The sequence below is a fragment of the Xyrauchen texanus genome, chromosome 4 (assembly GCF_025860055.1).
Source record: "Xyrauchen texanus isolate HMW12.3.18 chromosome 4, RBS_HiC_50CHRs, whole genome shotgun sequence".
NCBI classification, from domain to species: Eukaryota; Metazoa; Chordata; class Actinopteri; order Cypriniformes; family Catostomidae; genus Xyrauchen; species Xyrauchen texanus.
Window position 1 is genome coordinate 12,589,310 of NC_068279.1, and position 26,353 is coordinate 12,615,662.

The 26,353-nt window shown below is 39.8% G+C and overlaps 2 protein-coding genes across 2 annotated transcripts in view; one reads left to right on the forward strand and one right to left on the reverse strand.

Moving 5' to 3' along the window:
• Nucleotides 1-14,631, reverse strand: part of LOC127638279 (protein adenylyltransferase FICD-like) — a 50,522-nt gene extending 35,891 nt beyond the window's left edge. Inside the window, exon 1 of the mRNA XM_052119753.1 lies at nucleotides 14,508-14,631. The gene's annotated coding sequence lies outside the window, so the exon portion shown is untranslated. The remainder of the gene's footprint in view (nucleotides 1-14,507) is intronic.
• A 2,085-nt stretch (nucleotides 14,632-16,716) lies between these two features.
• LOC127637232 (chemerin-like receptor 1) lies at nucleotides 16,717-25,900 on the forward strand. Its single transcript, XM_052118191.1, has 3 exons — nucleotides 16,717-17,110; nucleotides 17,627-17,771; nucleotides 20,290-25,900. The coding sequence occupies exons 1-3, from the start codon at nucleotides 16,717-16,719 to the stop codon at nucleotides 21,296-21,298; spliced, it is 1,548 nt and encodes a 515-aa protein (XP_051974151.1). The 3' UTR covers nucleotides 21,299-25,900.
• Nucleotides 25,901-26,353: the final 453 nt, after the last annotated feature.

Genomic DNA, 26,353 nt, shown 5'->3' on the forward strand with positions numbered 1-26,353 from the left:
ATTGTACTTCCCTGTCTGTCGCTCTCTCGACGTTGTGTCGGAGAAGCGATACTAGGAGTCTCTCTTGAGCACTGAATATGCCTCTGATCTATGAAAAAGGCCAATGAGAAGTTGGCAGACAGTATTTGCATACCCCGCCTCCGGACATTCGGGTATAAAGGAAATACGTCGAGTTCATTCAGAAGTTTTCTTAGAAGCCGATGGTAGTGCACGCAGTCTGCTGTGAGTTACACCCGTTCCTGTTTCCTCTGACGCTCTGCATGCTGTTGGATCGACGGCGCATTACAACGGCTATTTCTCCTTCTTTGCACGGCAGCGCAATTTGCCCCTGGGTGCTTCGACAGCACAGAACAACTCTAAAAGAGTTATTTAAAAGAGTGATTTCTCTAAAAGAGTACAGTTTCACTAAAAGAGCAATACACAGCGGCGTTGAGCGTCCTTTACAGGACGCATCTTTTTAAAGATGCCTTTCCGCCCCTGTGTAGTTCCTGGATGCAGACAGGTGTTGTCTCGTGTGTCTGGGCAGCGATCACACCAAGGCTGCGTTTGTGGATGGTTCATGCTCTCACTGCAAGGGCATGACCATGGCAACGTTGCGGTCGAGGCTCGCTTTCAACAGAAAGCACACCACTCCAGCCGACCCCCCCATTGCTCCTTCTTCCCATGGGATTGAGGACACTGTGGCTGGCGATGAAGGCGATCTGGGAATGGCAGCGGGTGCAGCTCCGCCGGGTACGTCCCCTCGGACCAACCACCCCCCAGCACTCTCGTTGACTCCCGTCCGTGCTCGAGGTAACAGCGTCTTGCCTCACAGCATGTCTGCCTATCCTCTGGAGCTTGAGGTGGATGAGCTCGCCGCTGCATTGGAGAGCGCGGCATCTGACGCTGACGACTCCCCTGGCCACAGGTGTTGTCTCGTGTGTCTGGGCAGCAATCACACCGAGACTGCGTTTGTGGAAGGTTCATGCTCTCACTGCAAGGGCATGACCATGGCAACGTTGCGGTCGAGGCTCGCTTTCAACAGAAAGCACGCCACTCCAAACGCCCCCCGCATTGCTCCTTCTTCCCACGGGATTGAGGACGATGCGGCTGGAGATGGAGGCGATCTGGGAATGGCAGCGGGTGCAGCTCCGCCGGGTACATCCCCTCGGATCAACCACCCCCCAGCACTCTCGTTGACTCCCGTCCGTGCTCGAGGTAACAGCGGCTCGCCTCACAGCATGTCTGCCTATCCTCTGGAGCTCGAGGTGGATGAGCTCGCCGCTGCATCTGACGCTGATGACTCTCCTGGGCTGCCGCCTTCGGGCCAACACACCCAGGCTGAGGCTGTTGCGCAGATGACTGGCATGCTTTCCCGGGCCGTCGCCAGCGTGGGGCTGGATTGGATCCCTCCATCCTCCCAACAGCCATCGCGGTGGGATGACTGGTTCCTGGGGTCTGGGCGCCGCTCACAGCCTCGCCCCGGTCCCGTTTTTCCCGGAGGTGCATGATGAGCTGATGTCATCGTGGAGAGCACCCCTCTCCACTCGTCACAAAGCCACTCGCTCATCTGCTCTCGCTACCCTCGACGGTGGAGCAGCCCACGGGTACACAGCGATTCCCCAGGTGGATAGGGCTGTTGCGCTCCACCTATGTCCCGGAAGCCCTACCACCTGGCGGGGTCGCCCTTTGTTCCCCTCCAAGGCCTGTAGGACAACATCCTTGCTGACCGCGAAGGCCTACAGCGCCGCCGGACATGCCGCTTCCGCCCTGCACGCCATGGCCCTCCTGCAAGTCCATCAGGCCAAGGTGCTCAAAGATCTGCATGGGGTAGCCCTGATCCCGATGTGCTGCAAGAACTGCGCTCAGCGACCATCCTCGCCCTCAGAGCCACGAAGGTCACAGCGCAGGCATTTGGGCAGGCGATGGCCACACTCGTGGTCCAGGAACGTCATCTGTGGCTGAACTTGGTCGAGATGCGTGAGACCGACAAGTCTCGCTTTCTCAACGCCCCTGTCTCCCAGTTCGGCTTCTTCGGTGACACCGTCGAGGACTTCACCCAGCTGTTCTCCACGGTGAAGAAGCAGACGGAGGCCATCTCTCACATCCTGCCCCGCCGCAAGCCTGCCATCAGGGGCCATGCCCCGTCTGCTCGCCGAGGGAGTCCTCCTGCGGTTAAGGAACACCCTGCTCCGCCTCAACCCGGGCCCAGTTCTCAGCCCCAGCGTCGAGCACCCCGCAGGAAGCAGACGCCCCCCATCTCACAGACCCCCTCGAGTACCCAGAAGGCTCCCAGGCGCTCCTAGATTGGTTTACAGCGGTAGACCTGAAGGACGCATACTTTAACGTCTCAATTCTGCCTCGACACCGACCCTTTCTGCGGTTCGCGTTCGACGGCCAGGCGTACAAGTACAAAGACCTCCCCTTCGGCATGTCTCTGTCCCCTCGCGTCTTCACGAAAGTCGCAGAGGCAGCTCTTGCCCCGCTCCGAGAAGCCGGCATTCGCATACTCACTTACCTCGATGACTGGCTCATACTATGTGCTCACAGAGACCAGGTGCTCAGGCACCTCAGCCGCCTGGGGCTTCAGGTCAACTGGGAAAAGAGCAAGTTCGCCCCGGTTCAGAGCATCTCTTTTCTCGGTATGGAGTTAGACTCAGTCTCAATGTCAGCACGCCTCACCAATGAGCGTGCGCAGTCAGTGCTGAAATGCCTCGCCAGGTTCAGGCCAGGCACAGCGGTCCCTTTAAAACTCTTCCAGATGCTCCTGGGGCATATGGCATCCTCCGCGGTGGTCGCGACACTGGGGTTGATGGATATGAGACTGCTTCAGCACTGGCTTCAGACTCGAGTCCTGAGACGAGCATGGCGCCACGTCACGCACCGTGTGATGACCCCGCCTGCCACCAGACATTCAAACCCTGGACAGACCTCTGCTTTCTACGGGCAGGAGTATCCTTGCAGCAGGTGTCCCGATGTGTCCTGGTCACGACCGACACCTCCAAACTGGGTTGGGGCGCCGTGTGCAATGGGCGCGCAGCTGCGGGCCTTTGGAGAAGGGCCCCACTGCACTGGTATATCAATTGCCTAGAGTTGCTGACTGTTTTTTTTGCCCTGCGGAAGTTCCTCCCATTAGTTTGGGACAAACATGTCCTAGTTAGGTCAGACAGCACCACTGTGGTAGTGTACATAAATCGCCAAAGCGGCGTACGCTCCCGCCACATGTCGCGACTCGCCCGTCGTCTCCTCCTTTGGAGCCAGCAGCGGCTCAGGAAACCTCAATGTGATAGCGGACGCACTGTCACGACAACACTTGCCCAGCGGAGAGTGAAGGCTTCACCCCCAGTTGGTCCAGCTGATTTGGGAATGATTCGACAAGGCCCAGGTAGACCTTTATACCCGTATGTCCGGAGGCGGGGTATGCAAATACTGTCTGCCAACTTCTCATTGGCCTTTTTTCATAGCTCAGTGGCATATTCGGCACTCAAGAAAGATGTTAGTGTCACTTCTCCGACACAACGTCTCGTTCCCTCCATCAGGGAATGGAGGTTACATCCGTAACCTAGACGTTTTTTAAGTAGTTTAAACATTTTATACTTTAACTTTTTCTTGAGTTCATTTTAAGTGCTGTAACTGTACTTTTACTGTGCTATTTTCCCATCATCTGTGTTCGCAACTTCCCTGTCCTGATTGAATTTTTATCCATCAACAGGATTGGCTAGGGAGAGTCTCATGACTCCCTTCCAATCAAATCACATGTAAAAAACTTGAACGGCAGCTGTAGATCTGGCGGCATCTGTTATGGATGTGGAGAATGCATCAAGCATAGTTTACAGCTGAACATAACCGGCCGCACCTGGAGGGGCTTTTCGCAGTGAAAAAGGCCAATTGCTTGATCGTGTCATTTGAGTTTAACTTGCTCAAACCAGATATCATTAATCCTGCCTCTAATTTGAAGAAACATATCATGGTAAATTTCATATATCTGCTTACTAGATTTTGTGTGTCTATAGTGTAGCCTGTAATTTAACTATCCATCACTGAAAGATTGAAAGATGATTGACTTTATATTTCCTGACGTCTGTCGCTGTTTGATTGACAGGCGGCTAATGTTTGAGCGCATATGTGCCTAAATTATCAAATACACTTTATAATTCCTCCAATGCCCGTCTTGATGAGGTTTTATCATAAACGCGGTCATTTATGTCTAAAGTGAACTTAAACAGTGGGACAAAAAGTGTATTTGCATCAAAATGTCGGACTAGAAGTGTACATGCAACCGAATTGAGCACTATCTATTAGGCTATGTCATATAAAGGCTATTAATCAAAATATGTGTATCTCAAAATACACATAGATATGTGTATCTAAAGAAATAATTCACACAAAAATGAAAATTCTCTTATCATTTACACACCCTCATGACATCTGCCTATGACTTTCTTTCTTCAGAACACAAATTAAGATTTTTAGAAGAATTTTTCAGCTCTGTAGGTCCATTCAATGTAAGTGAAGGGGTGCCAAAATTGGACGTTCCAAAAACCACTTAAAAGCAGCATAAAAGTAATACATACAACTCCAGTGGTTTAATCCATAACTTCAGAATTGATGACAGGTGTGTGTGTGAGAAACAGATGAATATTTAAGAAATTCTTCTCTCTGCCAAGTAGGTGGCAATATGCATGAATGAATGTGAATCACCAAAAACACAAAAAGAACAATATGAAATTTATGCAGTGAGGAGAATTAATTGTAAAAAGGAATTAAATATTGATCTGTTTCTCTCCACATCTATCATATCACTTCTGAAGACATGGTGTTCGATAGGAGGCTTGGACTGTAATAGGTGATGATTTGTTATTTCTAGCTTTCCTCAATGGGGTGTCGATCAGAACACACTGGATTCAATCAGTTCCATGCAAAGGAGGTTTATTGTTGACAGTTTGGCCTTGCACAAAACAGCAGTACACAGGTTGCTTAAAGTATTTAGCTGTGTGTATTTGTGGTCTACAAAGGGAAAGAAATAAAGATATGTATTAACAAATGTCCCTAGTATCATTATACAAACATTACTTCCAAATCTACATTCTTCAAATAAAGAATTATCAGGTTCGATTCTATATTAAATAAAGAAATCAAAATACAAGCAACGAAAATATGCAACACCGCCACCAGGTGGTCAGAAATGGCATAACATTCAAAACCGAAACCAAATCTGAGGTAATTTAAATGAACGGCACATAGTCATAAAGATCGCGTCCTTAAACTTCGAAATAACAAGAGTTTCAAATACTAATGTAACGATCACACATACATATGCACAATCAAACACTGGGTGCAATCTCAATATTATAAATTGCAAGTAATATCGAACATAAACGGCACATTCACGAGCCCTTAACCTCACGCGATTAACGGATTCATCTCTCTTAATCATACATCACTTTATGAAAGTATGACATCAAGGCTTTACAGCCCCTTATCAAGTATTGATAACCAAACTAGGTAAACAGTCAACTTACATATATTTATTGACGCACTTCGCACACACAGTCTTGCTTGTACAGTCCCGCTCTATGCTGATGATGACTGAACGTAAGTAGCGCATGCGCACATGACTCGGCCTTTCCAACACATGGATTAAATCACTAGAGGCACATGGATTAGATTACTTTTATGCTGATTTATGTGATTTGTGGAGCTTCAATATTTTGGCATAGGTTCACTTTCATTGTATGGCCCAAAAGAGCTGAGATATTCTTCTGAAAATCTTAAATTGTGTTCTGCAGAAGAAATAATTTCATACACATCCAGGATGGCATGAGGTTGAGTAAATAATGAGAGAATTTTCATTTTTGGGTGATTATTCCTTTTTAAGCGTGATGTAGCCCTTGTTCCAAACAACTTTCCAATGCCTGCTCTACCTCCTCTATTGTGCAGGACATGAGGTGTCAAGTGATCCTGCTTATTTACAATTTTTTTTTGCATTCCTTGCATTGTTCGAACATGTTTTATGCACAACACTAACGCTCTGTCAGCATGTCTCCCTTTTATTTTTTGGAATCAGATTCATGTAGTGTTTATCATAGATAAGTGATGTATTTTAAAATTTGGCATAGAGTGTTCATTATAATGGGGCATAGGTTTTGCAACTCTGTACTCAATACACTCTTACTTGAGTAGTTTTTTGGACAGCTACTTTTACTCTACTCACACAAAATGTTTTGGGAAGTAATAGTACATCTACTTGAGTATGAATTTTCAGTACTCTTTCCACCCCTGCTCTTCATATCAGCCCACATAAATATATTATCCATTCTGTTTATGAGAATATTTAGCCAAAAAACAATCCACTGCAATCTTCAATTCATTCCAATGGGGAGTTCTGGAGAGCTTGTCAGGGTGAGCAACTGTTACCAAGGGGGTGAAACTTAGCAAAGGGTCAATTAGCATAATTGCCAATACTGCCTATGCCAAGATACCACTATTTCCATATAATGACATTTCATTGTGACCACATCTGTAAAGCTCCAGAAATGTAGGCTCTAGATACAAGCTTTGATGGAGGGGAAGATTGTGGTCAAGAATGGCTGCACAAGAACTGTTTCTGTTGGAAAACTGCTTCATCTTCATAGTGGATGAATAATCTATTTTATCTTGTTTCAGGCTCTACAAGATGTCTGCAAACGACAGTGACTGGAACATCACAGACTATGAAGATATCATAAATGTTTTTCAAGGCAATCAAACTAAAATTAATCAGTACCAAAATGAGATGAGGATTATGTATCTGGTTACATATTGCATTGATCTCATCCTGGGTCTGTCCCTAAACCTTGCCTTCATTCTCATCGGCTGCCAAAAATATAGGAGTTTTAAGAATGTTGCCATTTGGATTATGGCGTTGGCTGGAACACACTTAGTCTCCCTTGTTTCTGTTTTGTTTCAACTCCTCTACACTTACCAACACTTTGAATGGCAATATGGCACTGTTAGCTGCAAACTGACATCCTATATCACCTATGGCAGTATGTTCTCCACAGCAACCATATTGAGCCTTTGGAGCATTAGTTCTACTCTTTCAAACACTGCATGCACAAAGAAGTGCAAGAACATTTTTCTTATTTCATTCTCTTGGACTTTAGGAGCAGTCTTGGCATGTCCTTCGCTGTTTTCCAGAGAGATTAAAAGCGAAAAGTGTATTGATGACTATGACTTTGATAAATCAAAAACAACTACAGATGGCATTGTAAGGCTGAAAGCTGTTGTTATCATTCGGTTTCTCTTTGGGCTTGCCATTCCAGCTTTTGTAATATTTCTGTGCACCTGTCTGACATCTCAGTCAGTTTATAATGACTGTAAATGGTGCAAGAAGCAGGTGATGATCATCAGTGCTGTAAAGATTGCCTATTTTGTGTGCTGGGGCCCTCACATTTTCTTAACCCTGCTTCAAGCCACTGCAAGCAGTGACCTGGACACAAATATATACACTTATGGACTTCCGGCAGCTACTGCACTGGCTACAATTCACTGCTTTACCAATCCACTCATCTACATTTTGGTAGGGCGCAGCATTAAAATGCTTTGGATGGCTCCACACAACCCATATCACAATGATGAAGCAGCAAACCCCAGAGAATCCTTGCATCTACAAATGGGAAGCACATAAACACATTTACATAATCAGGATGCCTCTACAAAAGTGAAACACTTACAGTAAACACATTGCGAGTGAGTCAGGAGGATGTCTAAACAATCATCAGCATCTATATTGAAATCATCTACAAATCTAGCAGTGCATTGAAACAGAAAATGGGACTTGAGGATTGCTGTTGATTCTTGGCAGGTTTGGTTTAATTAGATGAGAAAAGATCTACAATAGGTTTTACGTTTGCAAACAGAACCTTATTAAGATAATTGACCAGGCATTGTATAGTGGCTTTCATTTGCCAGTGCTGGGTTACTTCAAAAATATAACCCACTAAAAACGACAAATTACCTTCCTAAAATTATAATCAGAATACTTTACTGATTATTCAGAGAAACTCAATAACATTTCTAATTACATTACTATCAAGTAACTTTGTTTTGTTTTTGTCATACTCTTGTTATGGAGTGCACAGCCTACAGCTGTCACATTAGATTGGTTCCCCCCAGAATCACTGCTCCCTCCCACCCCCTAATTGAACATCTGTTAAACTCGAATTTTAAGCAATATTATATTGCATAACATACAAATATGAAGTAAATCATTTATGAAGACAAATAACAAATTAGACAAACTACCTGTTTCAATTACCTGCTGATTGTTTAAAAACAATTTTCACACAAACATTAAATAAAATACAAACAGGAAAAAAAGAAAAGAAAGAAAGTGCAATAAACTATACCTTCCAGCACACTAAAGCGACCACCAACATTGTGATGTAAGTGCCTTCCACATTTGGGTAAATCTTTTGCAGTCAATTTTTGTGCAAAAAAAAAATCAAGGATCTGTGGTTTCAATACTGCACACGCCTGTACTTCTTCATGGCAACTTCATCACTGACATTTATTTAATAAAATTAAGGTGTAAAATTAATACATTTAATAATGGTCATAAAATAAAAACAGAAAAGATCAGATGCCATTAAGAATCATTTTTATACACCTCACAATTTTCAGTCCTCCTGAGAAACGTACTTCCATGAAGATCAGATTTGAATGACATTCCTCTTTTAGTAGTATTTTCTCATTATTTTTTTCCAGAGACACTCAAGTGCCAGCTTTACATGTCACATAGAGAGGTTTGAATTATGTGACGGACTGAGTTATACAATTTGCATCATGGTCTATTTTTTATCAGTCATAGGCCTATTAGTTTAAATTTCTCTGATACGTATTTATTTGATATTTTCTCGATATAGTCAACTTTTCAGTTGAAAATGACAATGCGTGGCAAGCGCGAGTGTGATTGTGAAACAAGTTTTTTATTCACAAATACTTACGTTATTGATTTTTCTAGCACACATACATACAGAGGGCATGCAAAGAGCAGCAAGAGATTTATAATCTCTTATATTACTTTAATAAAAATGAAAGTACACGTTCTGCCACAGTCGTCCTCGGCAAGAATAATCACATAACGACACGTATAAACTTAAAAACTAAAAAGACACACAGTAACAAATATACTGAATGAATGATAGTTCTAACTGTAGAGAGCACCTTAATATGAAGAACAAGCCTAATCCTGGACATGTTAAAACACTTTTTTCAGGTCCGAAAAAATCTGCTGGCTAAAATCGTTAATGTCAATGGCATGTATGAAACTCCCCACATTTGGCTGATCTATTACACATCTGCACTGCTTTGACAATTTAGTATAGAAAACCACGGTCACAAGTGAAGTGATACAAACATTAAACCATCCCAGTGCAGATGTTGTGAGACATCAGCACTCTTGCAACGTCTCTTGTCCAATCAGATTCGAGGACCGTAATCAGGGCCAGCCCGTGACCTAGGCGAATTAGGCCGTTGCTTACATTTACATTTACATTTACGCATTTGGCAGACGCTTTTATCCAAAGCGACTTACAGTGCACAATCACCCCGGAGCAACCTTGATTTAAGTGCCTTACTCAAGGACACAATTGTGGTGGCTGTCGGGATCGAACCAGCAACCTTCTGATTACAAGTTATGTGCTTTAGCTCACTACGCGACCACCACTCCTTAGGGCGCAAATGACAGGGGGGTGCCGTAAAAGACGATTTTTTTTATTATTTTTACCCTCTCATGAGCAAAATGTGCCACTGTTCTGAGCCAGTTCAGTTGACGTTCATTTGAGTCTGCGCTGTCAGTCATGGAGCGGATTCTTTGAAGTCATCAGCATCATCTCTCATGCTAGTATCGCTCTACACTACAGCTAGTTTAAAAAATTTGAAATGTAAAGTGTTACACTACTTTTGAACCAAAAATTAATTTGATTACAGTAACTAATTCATTTTTAATTTTTGGGCCAAAAAACTCATATGTATTCCAACTTTTGTATATAAACCAGAATTATCTATATATCCAAGCTAATATTTTAATGTTTTTTTTTTTTCAAATGCCCTATAACCTGTTACAGATGACTATATGATATTGCTGTTATTATTTGTTTCTCTTTGCCATATTTGTTGATGTGTGTGTGTGTTTGTGTGAGCATGCACGTTTATAAATTTAAACATGTATAGATATGATTGTAGCTACATAAATGATTGTATAATGAATACACAACAAAGAAACCTATTTACAATAATTCATATGTAAAATTGCACTTTCCAGGTTCTATGAAACTTTCCAGGCATTATGTATATGGAGAGTCCTCATAATGATAGCTGCACCAACGTGTGTGTGTGTGTGTGTGTGTGTGTGTGTGTGTGTGTGTATAAATATTATATGAGGTATAATAGTACATTTTGGAGACGTCTAAATTGTGAAGTGTTGGGGAAGGGTCAGAAAACGGCTGATCACCCTCTACTGGGTGCTTCTACTGGAAGATGCTGGAAATACAGCAACTTCAGATTGTGTACTTCCTGGCATCACAGATGAATGGGAATCTTTATATTTTATATCCAAAGCTAAAACATTTACTGTACATTCTCTATGCATATTTTAAGGTGTTTTATGAGGCTTGCAATGATGCATTCTTTCTAAATATTTTGATACTCTATATTTACTTCAAATTTACTTTACATTTTTATTTACTTTAATGAATAATGTAAATGTGGGTATGTCTGAATCATATATACTTTTCAGCTCAAGATATTTTAAAGAATATGACAACTGTGGTCTATTTTAAAATAAAGGCTGAAAATAATACAATATGTTTATTTTGAATTTAAAACATTAAGAAAGAATTTGGGAGTGATGGAGAGAGCACAAATAGATGGTCTGACTGTTCATACCCTGGCAATATTACAACATTGTGTGTGTTCTGTGGTAAACTCAGAAGTTTCCAACCGTGGGTGCACCTCTTTACCTCTAATTCTAGTTTGTGGATAAAGATATGTTAATTCCTTCTTGTGTGTAAGTGTTACTGAGCATCAAGTTCTATGTTGAATTTGTACTTTGAGGTTAATGCAGTAAGCCGAATTGTTTACATTTTTAAATCACCACATGCAATATCCGTTGTGGGGGAAGAAATCAAAATCCTAAAATCTCCTCCCGAACACATGTACCCAGAAATTTAGATGTGCTGTCACAGAGCAAAAGAGAATTTATTTGCCAGCAGCATGAAGTTTGATGTGTGTACCTTTTTTAAATATTGGATAACTGCACTGGCTTATGTCAGACACATTGAAGAGTGTAGTACCAAATCTTAGTGTTTGTTTTCTAAATGGACTTCCCCTTACAATAACTGGAAGATCCTGCTTCCCTGAACAGTAATGTCCCACTATGTCAACTCTTAACTTTGCCTGACAAACAGTGCAGGATGCCTCCTTGATGACCTCATGCATATTGTTGATGGGCTCCAAAGAGATCAATCATTAATCATTAAATTTAACCATAATAATAACATGATCTATGATAAAAAAAAATAAAAAATTCTGTCTAAATTGACACAGCTCAACTCCAAATAAATAACACCCTTGATGTAGTCTACTTTTTCAGTAATATAACAAAAATTGTACATTCTGTATGTATACTAATTAATAAAATATTGTTGACCTTAATATATTAATTCCAAAGTCTGTCACAATTTGTTATCAAGAGCTCAACTTTAAAAGTATGAACTGGAGCATAGGTCTGAATATAATAAAATTTGTTTGAATTTGATTAGAGAGAAAAAAATCGGTTAGAAAAAATATAGAAATAAATTTACATTGTATATGAATAAAACTTGAAACATCAATATACCACAGTCTCAATGTTTGACCTTTCACAACATGCTCAAAACCCCAAAGAAATACAATTATTTAAGAATCTTACAGGAGTAATTGCATGAAGGTAAAATAGTGCCTAAATGATTTGCATGCGCCGAGCAAGATTTGTAAAAGCGTAAATGATGTTGCAAGCGTAAACGTAAATCGCATGCACACAGAACATTTTGTAAAGGTGTAAATCAAGTTACAAGTGTAAGTAAAAAATAAAAGCAATACTTTAGTTCTTTGCATAAGAGTAATTAATGTGTTGTGAATCTGTCATTTCATATTAACACGATGTAAATTTTGTGTGTATTCTTCTGACTTCCATTTTTTTGCGCTTACACTTTTGACACTGTTTTTGCATCTAAACATGGCAAAGACATTGCAAACCTGCAGTCAGCGATATGCAAGCAATGAAAGGGTGTCATGAACAGCAAAACAGATTGACCAGGTAGAATCGGTTCATATGTGAAAAATAAACTACTGCAAACATAAAAATGACTTTGTGGTAACTATTAAATAACTAAATAACTATTTTCCAATGTGGCAAATTAAAACAATGTTGCGCCAAACACCAGTCCAACAGTATACAAAAATATAATCCAATTATCCAGGTGCATAGATCCAAAAATATGCAAAGTGAAGGAATGACAAATCTGCACTCAAAAATGGGCTAAATTAGCTAAAAAACTATTTTCCAGAAATAATCTGATATACACTGTTCCATCTTCCCTTTGTTGTACTCACACTTTTGGCACAAATTGCTCACTGAAAATAATTTGTATGTATTACTATGAGCATATTCTAAAATAAATATAAGACAGTGTTACCAGGACAACTGCTGCTCTCAGTGACATTTTTAAGACAAATCAATTGGCGACGCACAAGAGGCGCCATCTAGCGATCATTATGTGTCAGTAGCAGTGTCCCTGTCTGAAGACTATGTTTAAACTCTTAAAACTAGAATTAAACCCTATACGATAAAGATCTGTAAAGTTATTTAGATTTTTACTAAATTATCTTGAAAATACAGTGTCCTAAACAAGGGACATTTCTTTTTTGCTGAGTTTATTTCTGCTTGTCTATTCATTATTGGATTTATTGCCTTACTCTGGATTACTGCATCTGCTTGTCAATTTGGACTTGTTTGCCAATACATTTGCATGTCTTTAGACTATTGACACTTTGCCTCTCTATAACTTTATGCTCTCTTGCCCTCTGTTTATGGATATTTTTAAACAAATCTTGTAGCTGCAAGATTACCTTAGAACTTCAACGTTAAAAAGAATACGTACTTAATCCTAGCATCACGTATATGTGTGTGTTTCTCGAATCTGATTGGACAAGAGACGTTGCAAGAGTCCTGACGTCTTTCGAAACTGGTTGTACAACAACATTCTCCATTGTTCATTTTAAATCACACGAACAGGAAATGAACAGTTTGAACGTTATCCAAAACTAGGAAAGTAATGTGTTGCTGCAGTTACATAAAATCCTATTTTTATTTTTCAAGTTCAGTGCAAGGTTCTTTCAGCTAGACATACCTTTTAAGAACTTCTGATTTTTTTCATTGTGTTCTTTTGCAGCAAAAGGTAAGAAGAATTTGCAGAAAGTTGAGGGGATGAGTTTTAGATGTGATTTGGCTTTAAGAGTGATTGTGCAATATTCATACATTTTGTGACATTAGATTTAAATGCATACTGTGTTTTTTTGTAGATATTGTCATGTTTTGAACTTTTTTGTATTTATTTTTATGTTTGTTAGGGAGATTCTGAAGAACTGCTCTTAAATCGAAATGTTAGTTTATGCATTTGTTGCTTTGTGTGCTACAGTATCTGGGGTAATGCAGTTTTCCAGAGTAACATGTGAAGTATTCAGTGTTTATCACTGAATATGATGTAAGGCATTTTTGTCATCAGTGATCAATAGTATTTGTATGTTATTGACTGAAAGATTCTGATCAATACAATATTCTGTATTGATCCTTGACAACAGTGTAATACAATTTGAATTTACAGGATGAGAGAGAAAAAAAAGGTTACATTCTAAAGAGAAATAAAAAAGTTAAAGTCTCTTCTTTTAATGGAACAGTTCAACTAATAAATTAAAAAAGTAAAAAACATTTTGTAGAATTGCATGTGCCTATAAGCTGGGCTGCACAATTATAACAAAATCATAATGGTTTGATATTGTAATCGCTTCTTAATAGAAATACTTATTTGTTAAATTACATGCCACATTCTTTATGTAGGCAACACACTCAAGACAAGCTGAGAATTGTTTAAGGGATGATTCACCCAAAAATGAAAATTCTCTCATCGTTTACTCACAATGCCACGATGCCAAAGTGTTTTACTTAGTTTCTTCAGCAGAACACAAATTAAGATATTTAGAAGTATATTTCAGCTCTGTAGGTCCTCACAATGCAAGTTAATGGTGATCAGACCTTTGTAGTTTCAAAAATCACATAAAGGAAACATAGGAGTGATTTGGTCAAAATGGAGTGATCAGCTCCTTCTCTGCAGCCTAGCAGAGCAATAACGTTCCCTTTTTTTTTTAGGGAGTCCACCAAAATGCACAGTACATGGTTCAGAGACACCCCAACAAACAAGTCAAGTTTGTCAAAAGATTGACCTTACCTGTTTGTGAGGTATCTCGGACAAAGCCCCCAAACTGTTAGGAATAAAACTTGGATCATATGATCTCATGACAGTGCGACCTAATCAACAGGTTCCACAAGGGCACGACAAGGTTGAATCCTCCTAGACCGCTCCTGATTCCCTCTTGGGATCTCTCTGTGGTTCTACCTGCCGTACAGAGCCCCCTTTGAGCCTCTTTGATGGCCCTCCTGGTGGCGCTCACTTCAATCAAGAGGGTGGGGGACCTGGAGGCACTCTCTATTTCCAGCAGATGCCGGTAGTTCGGGCCAGCACACTCGTGATCTTGAGCGATCAATGCAAATGGTAAATGCCCCCGACTGTGCCTTAAAAACAACAAGTTCATTCACTTTTCTGCGCTTTTGAAAGATCGCAAGATACACAGTGACAAAGAGTTAACATTTTCCTCAGAAGAAGAGCGAGACTCCGATGCACATTTGTATTTTGAAGAGACATTTGATCCAGCTGAGGATACAATTTCTGAGGATACTTGGATCTCGTTGTAATTTAGCACACAACACTTCTACCATCAAGAATTCCTCAGTCCCTTTCTGTGCATGCCCAGTTAAGTGCAGTCGGGAGTCCGTGTATTTAAAGTCTTCATGAAGGGACAAGAAAGAACGACAACACATAGTTGCTTCTATTCAATCTACTCAAAGTTTATTACAGCAAGCATAATATTTATACGTTTCATATTACAAAGAACAACCAACAGCCAATAGTATAGTGATAGCAAGACTTGCGAGACAGCCAAGGACAATAAATGTTGACCGGAAAATAGTACGGGAACGGTAATCATATGAGGTCAAGCAGTCCTAGATGTTTGTTATGTCCGACTGAGATATTTAGCTCAAGGTAAGGAGTATTTGCTCGTTGGAGCGTAAAACATTTCAAAAGAGGATAAGACAAGAGAAACTAACAGCATCTATGAAGGTCGTGGACTCTTCGTGCGTGTGGTGTGATTCTGTGATTCGCACACACACACATACAGAGTTAGATGTCAAACTAAAGACAGCATATGTACAATTTATATTTCTCACAAATCCAAATTACTCCAATGGTTAAACCTGTATCTTCAGAGGAAATATAATAGTTGTGGATGAGAAACAGATACAAATTTAAGTTAATTTTTTTAACTCTAATTCGCCACTTTAACTTTTGAATCTGAATGTCACATGTAGTGCCTGTTTAGTTTCACTTTCACATCTAAAAGTGGAGATTTAGAGTAAAAAAGGACATAAATATTGTTCTGTTTCTCACCCACACCTATTATATTGTTTCTGAAGACATGGATATAAACCCTGGAGTCTTAAGGATTACTTTTATGTTTCCTTTATGTGATTTTTGGAACTACAAATTTCTGATCACCATTCAAAGTGAATTGTATTGTCCTAAAGAGCTGATATATTCTTCTAAAAATCTTCTTTTGTGTTCTGCTTAAGAAAGAAAGTCATACACATCTGGGATGGATGAGGGTGAGTAAATGATGAGAGAAAGTTTATTTCACTGTCACTCACTCGACGTTGTGTCTATGTAGTGACACTAGGGGTTCAATCTTGAGAGCCCCAATTTCCTTTGCTCAAAATAGAAAAGGCCAATGAGAATTAGCGAGTGGAATTTGCATGCCACTCTACACCCCCAGACATACGGGTATAAAAGGAGATGGCGTGCATCGCTCATTCAGATTTTTTCTTTGAAGCCGAATGCATCCTCTCACCTTTCGCTTACGCTTTTTACGGCGCATATCAGCGGTCACCCTCGCATGGCCGAGTGTCGTGCTTCCCCTGGGCGCTTTGGCGGCTGAGTCCACAGGTGCTAAAAGTGTATATTTTTAGGAGTGGTGGTGGCGTAGTGGCTAAAGCACAGGGCTGTTAATCAGAAGGTCACAGGTTCTAACCCCATGGCCACCACCATTGTGTCCTTGAGCAAGGCACTTCACTCCAGGTTGCTCCAGGGGGATTGTCCCTGTAATAAGTGCACTGTAAGTCGCTTTGGATAAAAGCGTCTGCCAAATGCATAAATGTAAATGTAATGTAAATGTATATTCAAATATATTTCCTTCTAAAAGAGCTAGTGCAAACGCTTGCCATCTTATTAAAGATGTCCTTCAGCATTTGTGCTACTGGTTGTGGCCTGTTTGTCTTGAGTGCTTGGGGTGCCAGCATGCAGAGGCAGCTTTTGTTGAAGGGTTATGTTCTCATTGCGAGAACATGCCCATCAGAACGTTGTGGTCAAGGTCCAATTCCTTCTTCATAAAGCAAGGAGCGACCATGGCTGCTCCCCAACCTGCTCCGTCCTGGGCCGGCTAATACCCTGCGGACTTCCCATCCCCCAGTATGCTCGTTCTATTCGGAAGACTTATCGAGCGATACAGGTGGGCCTGTCATTTGTGGCTCGCAATGAGCATGAGCTTTCAGTTACAGCATTAGAGGGTGGGCTTCTGCTATCGGAAGCAGACAAATCTTCTGAGCTCCCGCCCACGGGCGGTAGAGCACCGGATGAGGCGGATGCCGAGATGGCAGCCGTGCTTGCCCAGGTGGCTACAAACATCGGGCTGAAGTGGAACCCTCCACACTGCCTTGAACGTTCACGGCTGGATGATTGGTTTCTGGGCTCGGTGCCTTTCTTCCCGGAAGTGCACGTGGAGCTAACGAAGTCATGAAAGGCACCTTTTTCTGCCCGTACACACTTTGCAGGCTTGTCCAGCCTAATTACCCTCGATGGCAGAGCAGCTAAGGGATATGTCAAGCTCCCCTGGGTAGAGCGTGTTGTAGCAGCGCATTTATGCCTGAAGGGCGCAGCCACCTGGCGCTACCGGCAAATGCTCCCTTCCAAGGCCTGTAAGTTCCATTCCTCATTAATGCTGAAGGCTTACAAGACAATGGGTCATGTGGTCCCATGGCCTTAGCCATGGGACCACATGGGACCACCCTGAAAGTGTGTGTGGCTGCCATAGCAGCTCACCTAGACACACTGGACGGTCGCCCTCATGACAGTGCGACCTAATCAACAGGTTCCACAAGGGCGCGACAAGGTTGAATCCTCCTAGACCGCTCCTGATTCCCTCTTGGGATCTCTCTGTGGTTCTACCTGCCGTACAGAGCCCCCTTTGAGCCTCTTTGATGGCCCTCCTGGTGGCGCTCACTTCAATCAAGAGGGTGGGGGACCTGGAGGCACTCTCTATTTCCAGCAGATGCCGGTAGTTCGGGCCAGCACACTCGTGATCTTGAGCGATCAATGCAAATGGTAAATGCCCCCGACTGTGCCTTAAAAACAACAAGTTCATTCACTTTTCTGCGCTTTTGAAAGATCGCAAGATACACAGTGACGAAGAGTTAACATTTTCCTCAGAAGAAGAGCGGGACTCCGATGCACATTTGTATTTTGAAGAGACATTTGATCCAGCTGAGGATACAATTTCAGACGAGTAAGTAATTTAGTTTTCATTAGTTCATTATCATGAACAAAGGTTCTGCTTGCCAAAATCTGTTTAGGTTAAATTAGTAAAATACACTTTAAATATGCCCATATTAGAAAATCAGCTTATTATAAGGATTTCTGAAGGATCATGTGACACTGAAGACTGCAGCAATGATGCTGAAAATTCAGCTTTGATCACAAATAGCATTTTAAAATATATTCAAATAGAAAACTGTTCTTTTAAAATGTAAAACGATTTCACAATATCAATGTTTTACTGTATTTTGGATTAAAAAAAAATGCAGTTTGGTGAGAAGAAGAGACTTCTTTTAAATGGTAGTGTAGGTCTACATTTTAAATGTATAGTCATATTACTTCTTTTAACTTAAAACTTGATTTTGATCATTAAGTCTTTCTGTCACATTCCTCATTGATAGGCCCAGTGGAGGGGTCTTTGTCTCCTCAGGTGTGAAATACATCCATATTCACGATAGTTCACGCCTCCTCGCATATGACCTTTCTAACACTAAAAGTGTCTTACAAAAGTTAAATTACTATATTGTTTTGTATGAATGAGTGATCAGGATGGTTTTCACATGTGCTTACTAGATTCTGTGTGTCTATAGTGTAGCCTGTAATTTAACCATCTATCACTGAAAGATTGAAAGATGATTGACTTTATATATCCTGACATCTGTCACTGTGCTCTGTTTGATTGACAAGCGGCTTATGTTTGAGCGCATATGTGCCTAAATTATAAAATACACTTTATAATTACTCCAATGCCCATCTTGATGAGGTTTTATTATAAACGCAGTAATATATGTCTAAAGTGAACTTAAACAGTGGGACAAAAAGTGCATTTTTTTCATCAGAATATCGGTCTAGAAGTGTACATGCAACCGAATTGAGCACTATTAGGCTATGTCATATAAAGGCTATTAATCAAACAACAATAACATGGAAACGAGAAAACCTCTCACTACTTTTGGCCAAATAACTTGAGTAGCTTTAAAAGTATTAATGTAATAAAACAGTGACATTTTTAATAATAATATTTTTTGAAATACTCTAGTATTTGCCTCGCCTTTGTACCCGTATGTCCGGGGGCGGGGTATGCAAATACTAGCTGCCAACTTCTCATTGGCCTTTTTTCATAGATCAGAGGTATATTCGGTGGCTCAAGAGAGACCCCTAGTGTCGCTTCTCCGACACAACGTCTCGTTCCCTTCATCGGGGAACAGAGGTTACATTCGTAACCTAGACGATCTGTTTCTCACCACATCTATCATATCACTTCTGAAGACATGGATTAAATCACAAGTGGCACATGGATTAGACTACTTTTATGCTGATTTATGTGATTTGTGGAGCTTCAATATTTTAGGTTTGATTCACTTTCATTGTATAGACCAAAAGAGCTGAGATATTCTTCTGAAAATCTTAAATTGTGTTCTGCAGAAGAAATAATTTCATACACATCCAGGATGACATGAGGTTGAGTAAATGATGATACAATTTTCATTTTTGGGTTAATTATTCCTTTTTAAGCATGATGTAGCCCTTGTTCCAAACAACTTTTCCCATGCCTGCTCTACCTCTTCTATTGTGCAGGACATGAGGTGTCAAGTGATCCTGCTTATTTACCATTTTTTTTTGCATTCCTTGCAATGTTCGAACATGTTTTATGCACAACACTAATGCTCTGTCGGCATGTCTCCCTTTTATTTTTTGGAATCAGATTCATGTAGTGTTTATCATAGATAAGTGATGTATTTTAAAATTTGGCATAGAGTGTTGATTATAATGGGGCATAGGTTTTGCAACTCTGTACTCAATACACTCTTACTTGAGTAGTTTTTAGGACAGCTACTTTTACTCTACTTACAATAAATGTTTTGGGAAGTAACAGTACATCTACTTGAGTATGAATTTTCAGTACTCTTTCCACCCCTGCTTTCATATCAGCCCACATAAAAATATTATCCATTCTGTTTATGAGAATATTTAGCCAAAAATCACACCATCCACTGCAATCTTCCATTCATTCCAATGGGGAGTTCTGGAGAGCTTGTCAGGGTGAGCAACTGTTACCAAGGGGGGTGAAACTTAGCAAAGGGTCAATTAGCATAATTGCCTATACTGCCTATGCCAAGATACCACTATTTCCATATAATGACATTTCATAGTGACCACATCTGTAAAGCTCCAGAAATGTAGGCTCTAGATACAAGCTTTGATGGAGGGGAAGATTGTGGTCAAGAATGGCTGCACAAGAACTGTTTCTGTTGGAAAACTGCTTAATCTTCATAGTGGATGAATAATCTATTTTATTTTGTTTCAGGTTCTACAAGATGTCTGCAAACGACAGTGACTGTAACATCACAGACTATGAAGATATCATAAAAATGTTTCAAGGCAATCAAACTAAAATTAATCAGTACCAAAATGAGATGAGGATTATGTATCTGGTTACATATTGCATTGATCTCATCCTGGGTCTGTCCCTAAACCTTGCCTTCATTCTCATCGGCTGCCAAAAATATAGGAGTTTTAAGAATGTTGCCATTTGGATTATGGCGTTGGCTGGAACACACTTAGTCTCCCTTGTTTCTGTTGTGTTTCAAATCCTCTACACTTACCAACACTTTGAATGGCAATATGGCACTGTTAGCTGCAAACTGACATCCTATATCACCTATGGCAGTATGTTCTCCACAGCTACCATATTGAGCCTTTGGAGCATTAGTTCTACTCTTTCAAACACTGCATGCACAAAGAAGTGCAAGAATTGTTACATTCTTCTCATTTCATTCTCTTGGACTTTAGGAGCAGTCTTGGCATGTCCTTCGCTGTTTTCCAGAGAGATTAAAAGCGGAAAGTGTATTGATGACTATGACTTTGCTAAATCAAAAACAACTACAGATGGCATTGGAAGGCTGAAAGCTGTTGTTATCATTCGGTTTCTCTTTGGGCTTGCCATTCCAGCTTTTGTAATATTTATGTGCACCTGTCTGACATCTAAGTCAGTTTATAATGACTGTAAATGGTGCAAGAAGCAGGTGATGATCATCAGTGCTGTAAAGATCGCCTATTTTGTGTGCTGGGGCCCTCACATTTTCTTAACCCTGCTTCAAGCCACTGCAAGCAGTGACCTGGGCACAAATATATACACTTATGGACTTCCGGCAGCTACTGCACTGGCTACAATTCACTGCTTTACCAATCCACTCATCTACATTTTGGTAGGGCGCAGCAATAAAATGCTTTGGATGGCTCCACACAACCCATACCACAATGATGAAGCAGCAAACCCCAGAGAATCCTTGCATCTACAAATGGGAAGCACATAAACACATTTACATAATCAGGATGCCTCTACAAAAGTGAAACACTTACAGTAAACACATTGCGAGTGAGTCAGGAGGATGTCTAAAGAATCATCAGCATCTATATTGAAATCATCTACAAATCTAGCAGTGCATTGAAACGGAAAATGGGACTTGAGGATTGCTGTTGATTCTTGGCAGGTTTGGTTTAATTAGATGAGAAAAGATCTACAATAGGTTTTACGTTTGCAAACAGAACCTTATTAAGATAATTGACCAGGCATTGTATAGTGGCTTTCATTTGCCAGTGCTGGCCCACTAAAAACGACTAATTACCTCCCTAAAATTATAATCAGAATACTTTACTGATTATTCAGAGAAAATCAATAACATTTCTAATTACATTACTATCAAGTAACTTTTTTTTGTTTTTGTTATACTCTTGTTATTTACATTTACATTTATGCATTTGGCAGACGCTTTTATCCAAAGTGACTTACAGTGCACTTATTACAGGGACAATCCCCCCAGAGCAACCTGGAGTTAAGTGCCTTGCTCAAGGACACAATTGCGGTGGCTGTGGGGATCGAACCAGCGACCTTCTGATTACCAGTTATGTGCTTTTGCCCACTACGCCACCACCACTCCTTGTTATGGAGTGCACAGCCTACAGCTGTCACATTAGATTGGTTCCCCCAGAATCACTGCTCCCTCCCACCCCCTAATTGAACATCTGTTAAACTCGAATTTTAAGCAATATTATATTACATAACATACAAATATGAAGTAAATCATTTATGAAGACAAATAACAAATTAGACAAACTACCTGTTTCAATTACCTGCTGATTGTTTAAAAACAATTTTCACACAAACATTAAATAAAATACAAACAGGAAAAAAAGAAAAGAAAGAAAGTGCAATAAACTATACCTTCCAGCACACTAAAGCGACCACCAACATTGTGATGTAAGTGCCTTCCACATTTGGGTAAATCTTTTGCAGTCAATTTTTGCGCAAAAAAAAATCAAGGATCTGTGGTTTCAATACTGCACACGCCTGTACTTCTTCATGGCAACTTCATCACTGAGATTTATTTTATACAATTAAGGAGTAAAATTAATACATTTAATAATGGTCATAAAATAAAAACAGAAAAGATCAGATGCCATTAAGAATCATTTTTATACACCTCACAAGTTTCAGTCCTCCTGAGAAGCGTACTTCCATGAAGATCAGATTTGAATGACATTCCTCTTTTAGTAGTATTTTCTCATTATTTTTTCCAGAGATACGCAAGTGCCAGCTTTACATGTCACATAAAGAGGTTGCAATTATGTGACGGACTGAGTTATACAATTTCCATCATGGTCTATTTTTTATCAGTCATAGGCCTATTAGTTTAAATTTCTCTGATACGTATTTATTTGATATTTTCTCGATATAGTCTTTATTTTCAGTTGAAAATGACAATGCATGACAAGTGCGAATGCGATTGTGAAACACGTTTTTTATTCACAAATACTTACGTTATTGATTTTTCTACCACACATACATACAGAGGGCATGCAAAGAGCAGCAAGAGATTTATAATAAATAAACAAAAATTAAAGTACGCGTTCTGCCACAGTCGTTCTCAGCCAGAATAATCACATAAGGACACGTATACACTTAAAACTAAAAAGACACACAGTAACAAATATACTGAATGCATGATAGTTCTAACTGTAGAGAGCACCTTAATATGAAAAACAAGCCTAATCCTGGACATTTTAAGACACTTTTTTCAGGTTCGAAAAAGGATGTATAAAGGATGTGTACATAGGATGTACACCCTTTGTAACCATTTATCAGCAGCATAAGGTTGTTAGTTAAAAAAAAAAATTGTTGCCTCCTGCTGGCTAAAATCGTTAATGTCAATGGCATGTATGAAACTCCCCACATTTGGCTGATCTATTATTACACATCTGAACTGCTTTGAAAATGTAGTATAGAAAACCACGGACACAAGCGAAGTGATACAAACAGTAAACCATCCCAGTGCAGATGGTGTGAGACATCAGCACTCTTGCAACGTCTCTTGTCCAATCAGATTCGAGGACCGTAATCAGGGCAAGCCCGTGACATAGGCGACTTAGGCCGTTGCTTATATTTACATTTACGTACATTTACGCATTTGGCAGACGCTTTTATCCAAAGCGACTTACAGTGCACTTATTACAGGGACAATCACCCCGAAGCAACCTTGATTTAAGTGCCTTGCTCAAGGACACAATGGTGGTGGCTGTGGGGATCGAACCAGCATCCTTCTGATTACAAGTTATGTGCTTTAGCCCACTACGCGACCACCCCTCCTTAAGGCGCAAATGACAGGGGGGTGCCGTAAAAGACGATTTTTTATTATTTTTATCCTCTCATGAGCAAAATGTGCCACTGTTCTGAGCCAGTTCAGTTGACGTTCATTTGAGTCTGCGCTGTCAGTCATGGAGCGGATTCTTTGAAGTCATCAGCATCGTCTCTCAAGCTAGTATCGCTCTACACTACAGCTAGTTTAAAAAATTTGAAATGTAAAGTGTTACACTACTTTTGAACCAAAAATTAATTTGATTACAGTAACTAATTCATTTTAAATTTTTGGGCCAAAAAACTCATATGTATTCCAACTTTTGTATATAAACCAGAATTATCTATATATCCAAGCTAATATTTTAATGTTTTTTTTTTCAAATGCCCTATAACCTGTTACAGATGACTATATGATACTGCTGTTATTACTTGTTTCTCTTTGCCATATTTGTTGATGTGTGTGTGTGTGTGTGTGTGTGTGTGTGTGTGTGTGTGTGTGTGTGTGTGTGTGAGCGTGTATTTATCACTTTGTGGGGACCAAATGTCCCCATAAGGATAGTAAAACCCGAAATTTTTGACCTTGTGGGGACATTTTGTTGGTCCCCATGAGGAAAACAGCTTATAAATCATACTAAATTATGTTTTTTGAAAAGGTAAAAATGCAGAAAGTTTTCTGTGAGGGTTAGGTTTAGGGGTAGGGTTAGGTTTAGGGGATAGAATATAAAGTTTGTATAGTATAAAAACCATTATGTCTATGGAAAGTCCCCATAAAACATGGAAACACAACATGTGTGTGTGTGTGTGTGTGTGTGTGTGTGTGTGTGTGTGTGTGTGTGTGTGTGTGTAGCGTGCACGTTTATAAATTTAAACATGTATAGATATGATTGTAGCTACATAAACGATTGTATAATGAATATACAACAAAGAAACCTATTTACAATAATTCATATGTAAAATTGCACTTTCCAGGTTCTGAAACTTAAAAACAACAACAAAAAAAACTAATATTTTATTTTCTAGACCCCAAGATTCAAATCGCTTAAAAACATACTAAACAATGTTTTATTGAAAAAAATGCAGAAAGTGTTTGTGAGGGTTAGGGTTAGGTGATAGAATCTATAGTTCATACAGTATTAAAAGCATTATGTATATGGAGAGTCCTCATAATGATAGCTGCACCAACGTGTGTGTGTGAGTTTATAAATATTATATGAGGTATACTAGTACATTTTGGAGACATCTAAATTGTAAAGTGTTGGGGAAGGGTCGGAAAACGGCTGATCACCCTCTACTGGGTGCTTCTACTGGAAGATGCTGGAAATACAGCAACTTCAGATTGTGGACTTCCTAGCATCACAGATGAATGGGAATCTTTATATTTTATATCCAGATAAAACATTTACTGTACATTCTCTATGCATATTTTAAGGTGTTTTATGAGGCTTGCAATGATGCATTCTTTCTAAATATTTTGATACTGTATATTTACTTCAAATTTACTTTACATTTTTATTTACTTATATATATTTTTATATTTTTATGTCTGAATCATATGTACTTTTCAGCTCAAGATATTTTAAAGAATATGACAACTGTGGTCTATTTTAAAATAAAGGCTGAAAATAATACAATATGTTTATTTTGAATTTAAAACATTAAGAAAGAATTTGGGAGTGATGGAGAGAGCACAAATAGATGGTCTGACTGTTCATACCCTGGCAATATTACAACATTGTGTGTGTTCTGTGGTAAACTCAGAAGTTTCCAACCGTGGGCGGCACCTCTTTACCTCTAATTCTAGTTTGTGGATAAAGATATGTTAATTCCTTCTTGTGTGTAAGTGTTACTGAGCATCAAGTTCTATGTTGAATTTGTACTTTGAGGTTAATGCAGTAAGCCGAATTGTTTACATTTTTAAATCACCACATGCAATATCCGTTGTGGGGGAAGAAATCAAAATCCTAAAATCTCCTTGAACCGAACACATGTACCCAGAAATTTAGATGTGCTGTCACAGAGCAAAAGAGAATTTATTTGCCAGCAGCATGAAGTTTGATGTGTGTACCTTTTTAAAATATTGGATAACTGCACTGGCTTATGTCAGACACATTGAAGAGTGTAGTACCAAATCTTTTAGTGTTTGTTTTCTAAATGGACTTCCCCTTACAAAAACTGGAAGACCCTGTTTCCCTGAACAGTAATGTCCCACTATGTCAACTCTTAACTTTGCCTTGACAAACAGTGCAAACAGTGCCTCCTTGATGACCTCATGCATATTGTTGATGGGCTCCAAAGAGATCAATCATTAATCATTAAATTTAACCATAATAATAACATGATCTATGATCAAAAAATAAAAAATTATGTCTAAATTGACACAGCTCAACTCCAAATAATAACACCCTTGATGTAGTCTACTTTTTCAGTAATATAACTAAAATTGTACATTCTGTATGTATACTAATTAATAAAATATTTTTGACCTTAATATATTAATCATTTTTGAATTCGATAAGAGAGAAAAAAATCGGTTAGAAAAAATATAGAAATAAATTTACATTGTATATGAATAAAACTTGAAACATCAATATACCACAGTCTCAATGTTTGACCTTTCACAACACAACATGCTCAAAACCCCAAAGAAATACAATTATTTAAGAATCTTACAGGAGTAATTGCATGAAGGTAAAATAGTGCCTAAATGATTTGCATGCGCCGAGCAAGATTTGTA